The sequence below is a fragment of the Desmodus rotundus genome, chromosome 4 (genome assembly GCF_022682495.2).
Source record: "Desmodus rotundus isolate HL8 chromosome 4, HLdesRot8A.1, whole genome shotgun sequence".
Lineage (NCBI taxonomy): Eukaryota > Metazoa > Chordata > Mammalia > Chiroptera > Phyllostomidae > Desmodus > Desmodus rotundus.
This window is the reverse complement of record NC_071390.1, coordinates 26008441-26016726: the sequence shown is the minus strand read 5'-3', so window position 1 is coordinate 26016726 and position 8286 is coordinate 26008441. Positions and strand designations below refer to the sequence as shown.

Below are 8286 nucleotides of genomic sequence, written 5' to 3'. Positions count from 1 at the left end.
CTTCCTCTCAGAGGGATTAGCTTTTGTCCTGATTTCAAAATAACTTCATGTACAGTTTTGAAAATCTTTTGGTCAGCGTCTTATCAGCATTTGGGTCATCTTGGCAAAGCCTGGGTGTGGCAATTCCTGCTCAGAAGACTTCAGAGGCAGGAGTCATAGTTTGGAAGAAAAAAAAGTGTACAACTTGGGTCAGTACAGAGCTAGAGCTGTTCTCAGCAAGCAGCCTCCTCGCTGTTCCATCGAGCCTTCCCTCCAATTACAGGACTTCTCCTGCCTTGGCGTCCTGGTCCGTCGTTTGGGTGATCCATGGCTTCTCGGGTCTAATAAGCCTCCTAAAGGGATTGCTCATCAGGGACCAGAAGTGCTCAGCTCCGTGGTGCGGGAAGAACTATCCTTGCATCGCAATTTTCCCAGTGGGTATCAAGGTACCAAGTTTCTTATCTGGCTTCAAAATTGCAGTAAGTAAATAGCATTTTTGCTTGCAGCCAAGATACATTTTGCAAGGGAGGAAATGGGTTTCTGTAACAACGAGAGAGGAAGAGAGCACGCGCGAGGCATTTGAACACGAATACAAAAAGTTACAACCCTGGGAAGCCTTCTTGTAGCTTTACGGAAATGAGCAGCTGGACTTTCCTGGCCAAGGCCAATCTGTCGTTTCCAGTCAATGAAAAAGACGGAGTTTGAGGTTCCTTCCTAAACGGGCCGGCTAATTTAGCCCCTCCCACGAGCCGGAGGGTCTGTTATATCTCTGTTCCTTGAGTACCTCTCTCACTGAGACCGACCACAGCAAGCAGAGACTGAAAAAAAAAAAAAAAGAGCAAAGAGGAAGAAAACAAAAGCTGCCAATTATGGAAGATGTAAAGGGTAAGAGCAAAATTGATTTGATCCGAATCCTTAAGAACAAAAAAGAAAAAAAAAGCAGAGGAAAAAATAAAAATCCAAATCCCAGACCAAAAGCCAGTACTTGAAAAACCAAGAGGCAAAAAGCCCTAAATGAACTTTCCCACCCTCTCCTTCTGAGAGGAGGTAGAGAAAGAACTTTGGGAAACTTTTTTAAGACTGCAAAGCCCCGTGGTTGTTGTCTAGGGTGGCTCTTGAGGCAGCTGAAGGGGATCATGAATATTCATTATCCATTTGTATTCAGATTTTTTTTTTAAAGAGGTAAATGACTTCTTCCGTCCCCTTGCAGTTTAAGAGGCAGCTGCCTCATTAATAGTCCAGAGTTGTCTTGCTTCGTAGGCGCACCTCAGTGTATTTTGCTTGAAGATGCTGGGCTCAATGTGCAGATTTGTTTTGTTCTCGAATTTCCTGTGTGCCTTCCTGTTGTGAAATTAGCAGAGGCTTCTCTGCGGGGAGTTAGAGTAGTTAATGTGGCAAGAGGCTGTCACAATCAGACCCCAGAGTATGTCTTGCAAAAGACTGAAAATTTCTTGGAGGGACTCTGGGAGTGTGTACTTGTATGGAAGGGGAGGGGGGAGGCAGGGGAGAGAAGGGATAGGGGGCAGGAGAACAGTTTTATCTTTAAAAAGCAAGGCATATTTGACTGACTATATTTAGATTTTGTCTAAAAACTACAAGAGCAGCCTGCTTTGCACAAATGGTGTGCAGTCTCTGTCTTTTACCTCTTTTGGTCATTTTCTGCCGGGACGGAAAGCTAGCTGCTTGCTGGTCTGTGGGAGCCGGGAGGGATCTCTGCAGCAGTGTGGGTGCATGGGGTTGCAGAGCTTCACCCTCTCTCATTCCTAATATCCCCACGTTTTATCACGTAGAATGTGGAGGAATGGAATGAGCAAGCGACAGACTTCTTAATAAGGATAATAATGATAGCTGTTAACATTTACTGAGTCTCTACTCTGTGCTGGGAGCTGTTCTAAGCATGTTACACGTGTTATTTATCACTCATGTGAATTTATGAAATGAGTGCTATGTTACCATCCCTGTTTTAGAGATGATGGAGCTGAGGTAGTGGGAGAGCAGTTAGCCTACCTTGGGATCACAAATTCACAGTGAGTGGTGGATTTGGATGCAGGTGATGGGACACAGCGTGCGTCCGCTGGCCTTTCTGTTCCCCAACACTGTTGCTGTACTCCCGAGGTTCTCACTACTACAGACACTTGATTCCAGGTTTGCAAATCCTTGAAGCTACCGATGTAATGTTACTGGTGAAATTGCATGTCTGTGAAGGAATTTGTGCTTTCCTATCAAGTTAACATACTTTTGGCACTCACCTCATTTGGTACTCATGGTCCTTCTCTGTGGTAGAACCTAGGTATTGTCATTATTACCTACCTTTCAAGAGGGAGAGGCTGACAAGAACCACACAGCTAAGCTAGACCAGAAATCCCCTACCTCTGGTTTCCCCTCTAAGCGGCAAGCCCAGTCATCAGTGTATTTTTGTCCCTACCCCAGCCGCTTTCAGTTCCCCAAAAGACCTTGCTTCCCCTCCCTCCCCCAGACTGTTGCTAGAAACTTACCTCTTTCTTGAAGGCTTATCTGGCTCTCCCCTTCCCCTTTAGTCTGGAGCCACACTGCCTGGCTTTGAATTCCAGCTCCGCCATTTACTGCGTGCCTCCATTTCTCCGCCTGTAAAATGAAGAGATAGACTGTCTACCTCGTAGGGTTGTTGTAAGGACGAAATGAGGGATTCATGCAATGTTCTCTGAACAGGGCCTTCTGCATGTAGTATATACTCAATGCCTGTTAGCTCTGTCAAGCCTCATCTTGGCGTTAGTTTCTTTACGCCTTCTCTAACCCTTCGAGCCTTGGATTAGGCTCTGCCTTGGATGTTTCGACAACACCTCTGAAAGTCTAAGGCAGCTTGTCCTACTAGTCTACATTGCTGCTCTCTGCATTGCCTCCTCCCTCCCCCAACTATAATTTCTTTACTCGCCTTTGGGTCTTCAGTGTCTAGAGCAATATTTACCTATAATGGGCACTAAATGAATGTTTAGTAAACTAAGTATTATTTTAGTTGATGTTCATCCTAGAGTTAGGAGGCTTGTTTCAGAGGAGAACTTTTGCTATGGAGCTCCCGCTGGTACATACAGCTCCTGTGCAATCGATAAGACGACTCTCTAAGTAAATACAACGAAAAACAAAACGCGTCCCTACCAGGCGGGTGATATTCAAAGCTGATGTGGCCCCCTGCCAGGGCACCCAGTTTGGCCAGTCTTTCAGATTCCTCATAGAACAGCCTCACTCTTTGAGTAAAACATCTGGTTCTAGAAATAATGCCTCTCCAGCCCCATTTTGTAGCATAGTCTAAAACAATGGACTCTGCTAACAGAAGAACACAAACACTACCGAGGTTGGCCCTGGGTAAAATCGTGAAGTACATTAAATTTGCTTCTAACGCCCTTTCTTTCCTCTTCTTGGCATACCTTCAAACCAATTTGACAAATATTATTGTGTCTACCATTTGTAAGTTGCTATGCCAGATGTGTGTGATATAAACAGTTTGGTCACAGTCTAGCGGGAAAGACAGACGCATATACAACCAACTTTAAGTAAAGCCAGACTTGGTGAAGTGCAGTAATAATAGCTGACATTGATTCAGTATTTATTATGTGCCAGGCACTGTAATTTTTTAATGCATTGTCTCACGTAATCTTCAGAATATGCCTGTGGTATAGGTTCCTGCATCTGATGGCTGTGAAGGGAAGTTACATGGCCAAGGTCACACAGCTAGTAATAGGCAGAAGGGGAATTGGACCTATATAGTTAGGCTACTAAGCCCAGGGTCCTAATGCATAAGTTCTCCTACCTCCCTAATATCTGTAATACAAATCCAAAGAAAATGCCATGAGAAACAGAATAGGGAGTGATGATTTCTGGGAGAACTTCTTAAAGGATGGGACACTTCAGTTGGACCCAGAAAGATGAGTAGAGTCTGGTGCCAAAAACAAGCCCCTTCTGAGTCTCAGCAAAATCACAGTCCAGATTTAAAAGTAAGCAGCTCTTTTACCTTTTCCAAGTTCTGAGCAGGGAACCTATTTACATGTCTGTCCTGGAGATTTGGAGGCAGAAGTCCAAAGTTCAGCCCTGACTATAAGTTTGGGATTACGAGGCCTTGACTGGTGTGGCTCACTGGATTGGACGCTGTCCTGAGAACTGAAAGGGTGCTGGTTCTCTTCCTGATCAGGGCATGCGCCTGGGTTGCTGGCCAGGTCCCCGTTTGGGGGTTGGAGGCATGTGAAAGGCAGCCGATTGATGTTTCTCTCACACATCGATGTTTCTCTCCCTCTCTTTCTCCCTCCCTTCTCCTCTCTCCAAAAATAAATAAAGTCTTAATAAATTTGGCATTACCAGTCATGTAATAAAATAAACCTTTACAAAGTAATCAGCTGCATATTAAATAATTTCCTTAATCATGATTATCTTGCATGGTCATCAGGCCCATGTGGCAAACAGGTTTTACAAATGCCAGTGATTAATTAGTCTTGCTTTTACTTGGCTAAGCTGCATTTTAAGAGTATTTTCTCCTTTGCCTTGTCTTTTGGGTTGCCTCTGCACTCTCTTTAACCAGTGAGTGATTGTGCCCAAGGGCATTCGCATGTAATCCCACTCTGAGGTGGGTGGTGCTGGACTCAGCCCCAAAGAGTGGCAAGACCTGGGACAAGTCACATAGGGTCTGTTCTGTTGTGAGCTCTGTTCCCTGCCACAGTCTGGAGCAAGGTCAACATTGAAGGCAGCCCGTGTGGTGAAGAATCCTCAAACCTGTTGATGGTTTGATGGAAGTGTACAAGAGCAGAAGCACTAGCTTTGTCTTGGTGAGTGTGTGTGGGATCTGAGGCAGTGTTTCTCAAACTTTAACAGGCATATGTGTCACTGGGGATGTTGTTAAAATGCAGATTCTGACCCGGTAGCTCTGGGGTGAGGCCTGAGATTCTGCATTTGTAACAAACTTTCAAGTGACAGTAATGCTGCCCCTCCATAGGCCACACTTTGACTAGCTGTGTTAGAGGGTCCTTGTGTGCCTTAATCTCAGGGCTTATTTTGGTACCAAATGACCAATCCCTTCTCCAACCATCACTTTCGAGTCATTGATCAGCTATGTCATTGCAGGATAACGGGAAGCATGACTCATTCATTCCTTTGTTCATTCATTCAATATACATCCAGAACAGGAGGTGGAGGCCCCCAAGTTGTCATAAGAGAAACAAGTCTGAATCTTCATCGCACAAAATTATTATGCATCAAAAGTCCCTGCTTTGCATTTTCTAAGTATCCCCCACCTTTTCTCCATAGCTTCAAGTTTTCCTAACCTACTTTCATGACCTGCCTCCAACCTGAGAATCTCTGGAGCGGAACATTCTGCCTCCAGAGCCCTTTGCTGGGTGATTGGAATGTCAGGGAACTGGGGTTAGCAGGGACTCAGGGCTTGGAGACTGGGAGCAGCATGCCTGGGGCATTATCTCCACCCTGCAGGAGTGAAGTGGGAAACATCCCAGGTGCAAAGGAGGGAAGAGAGGACTGACAGAATTTCCATAGGTTTGAAAAATTGAAGGAATTACCAGGAAAAAAAATTGCTGGAGAAAAGAAGATGGGAGAATTCCTCTGACATGCCTTTATCCTGCAGTTTTTGTGCTAGAATATCAAAATGACTTTAGAGACCCAGGAACAGTGGCAATACATTCCCTAGAGAAAGAGGTGTTTCCTTTCAATTTATAGAGATAATGTAGACAGTTCTTCATGTCTGTGAGGGTGTAAGTAATATGGCACATGTCCATTAAAGAAAACATGAAAACATACATTAGAGGAGAGAAGAAAGTAATCACTTATGACAATACTTTGGTGTATTTCCTTGCAAGTCCTTCTATCGGATACTATGCCTGGGTTGTTTCTCTCCTTCAGCAGTCACTTGACCTTGGAAAATTAGGAGATGGCATTGCGACCATGAGGCTCCATGTATGTACAATTTCAGAGCCTGGCTTTTAGTGTAGCAGTGAAGCCAAGCACTTTCCCTCTTATAGCATAGTCTTCGTTAGCGTGATTATCATAGTCACACATCATTTATGTAAATATTCTGCTGTTATCGAACACTTGGGTCGTGGCCATTTCCTATAAACATCTTTGTGTGAGACGTTGTTTAATATTTGGGTTGCATGCTCAGGTCAGAGTCCCAGAAGCAGAATTACTGGGTTACAACCTGTAAATGTGTTTTGAAGTTCTTGATCACGTTTGCCAAGGGGCCATCCCTACGAGTAGATCCTTCATGCTCCCACAGGCAGTTCCTGTTTTGCTGTGTTTTTGACAGTTTTGGTGTTTTCGTTCTTGTTTTTAAAATAATCTCACCTACTTTTATGTTGTTTTGGTTTGTAGTTCTTTAATTACTAGTAAATTTGATTTTTTTTACATAAGTTCTTCTTTTGTATTGTGTCTGCTTATATCCCTTGTGTGTTTATTACTTATTTGGATTTTATGTTTTTTAATTAATTTATGTGAGCTTTTCATAAAATAAAGATATTCAAGTTTTTCCACCGTACTTGAACTTGTTTCCCTGAATCTTCTCCTAGTGTTTTACACAGAGACTTACAGCTAAGGATACATTCAATACAGGTTTTATCTGTGATGTTCTAGTTTTCAAAGTAGTTTGATATTCATTCATTTTTAATGTCTCTTTAGCCCATGATAATAAATTTTTAAGTTCCAAGTAATTGTTATTTTTGTTTAAACTATTTGTTTCAATTAATTTTTATTTCATAATAGAGAACATGACTTTATAGTTTCTGAAGCTTCTTTGTACATAAGCATGTAGTGAATTTTTATAAATCTATGAACACTTGTGAATAAGATATAGTCTATTTTTAAGATATAAAGTTGGATATTTATAAATCTACCCAGTCATTTCAATTATGTGGAAATCCTTCCCCAACCATGATTTTCCTCTATGTGAAATTATAGTATATATGCATTTACTTTTGTATACTTTTATTAATACCTATGATCATTTCAGTTCCAGGAAAAAAATGGGATGTGAATCATTTTTACAGTGGTTTATTAGAAAAGGAGGGGTAATGGAGAGTTGGGAATATAAAAGGATTGTAAAGCAGATGCAGAAAAGAGTCTTAGGAAATAAAGTTTTGGGAAAGATAAGAGAAGATAAGATAAAGTTCTCAGATATCATCTCAGGCAGCTGAGCCTTGACTAGTTACATACCTTTAAAAGTACGGAATGGGTCTGTGTGAAAATTACCAGTCCTTTCCCTCCCAAGTAACCATGGCAGACTCCAGGAGGCCAGAATCAGGAGGTAGGTCTATTGGCAGGATTTGGGAGGTGGGGGTCAGAATTTCTGAACCATGAAATCGGAACAGTATTGCTCAGTGGATACAGAATCAGACACAAGCAGAAAAAGACATCTGAAGTGATGTGTCACCAGCAAAATAATTTTTTAGACATTGTACTGAAAAGGTGGAGTAGGGAGGACCCAAAAAGTTTCCAGGGAACAAGGGTTGGTAAATAGAAATTAATAGGGTGATACTCATATTTTCTAATTTAAGCTGTATAAAATGTTGACACCATATTTTGATTAATGCCCTTTTTTGCTGATCTTGGAAAGAATCATAAAGACTTTTTCATACATTTTCTTTCTCTTTCTTCTTTTTAAATTTAAAAAAAATTGATTTTAGAGATATAGAGGAAGTGGGGGAGAGAGAAAAAGAGAGAGAGCGAGAGTGACAGAGAGAGAGAGAGACACCAATTTGTTGTTCCACTTATTTATGCATTTATTGGTTACTTCTTGTATGTGCCCTGGCTGGGGATGGAACCTGCAATATTGGCGTATTGGGATGATGCTCCAACCAACTGAGTGACCTGGCCAGTCCTTCATTTTCTTCTTCTTTTGGTTGATACAGTAACTGGTAGGCTGCAAAGATTATAACTCTTAATCCCTAGAATGTCTGAGTGTTACCCTTATATGGAAAAAGAAAAGGGTTTGGGATTTGATTAAATTAAGGATCTTGAACTGGGGGGGATTATCCTGGGTTATAGAGGTGCGCCCTAAATGCAGTCACAACTGTCCCTATAGTTGGGAGGAAGAGGGAGACTTTTTTAAAATTGAGTTTGTTGGGTCGACATTGGTTAACAAAACCATACAGGTTTCAGGTGTACAACTCAACAAAACATCATCTGCATGCTGCCCAAAGTAAAGTCTCTTACCACCCCCATTTATCCCTTCTTTGCCTGCAAATACGAGGGTTTATTTCTGGGCTCTCAGTCCTCTTCTGTAATCCACGGGTCTACCCTTGTGTCAGGTCTACACTGTCTTGATTACTATAACTTTGTAGT

At 42.2% G+C, this 8286-nt stretch overlaps 1 protein-coding gene across 2 annotated transcripts in view; it reads left to right on the top strand.

Annotated features, from left to right (window-relative positions):
* The first annotated feature begins 697 nt into the window (after positions 1 to 697).
* Positions 698 to 8286, top strand: part of ENTPD1 (ectonucleoside triphosphate diphosphohydrolase 1) — a 100551-nt gene continuing 92962 nt past the window's right edge. Inside the window, exon 1 of one of the 2 annotated variants that reach the window (XM_053922411.2) lies at positions 698 to 864. In XM_053922411.2, coding sequence (XP_053778386.1) covers positions 849 to 864 — 16 coding nt within the window. In that variant the 5' untranslated portion in view covers positions 698 to 848. Of the gene's footprint in view, positions 865 to 7840; positions 7860 to 8286 lie in introns of those variants that run through there. The other variant, XM_053922413.1, reaches the window with a different exon arrangement.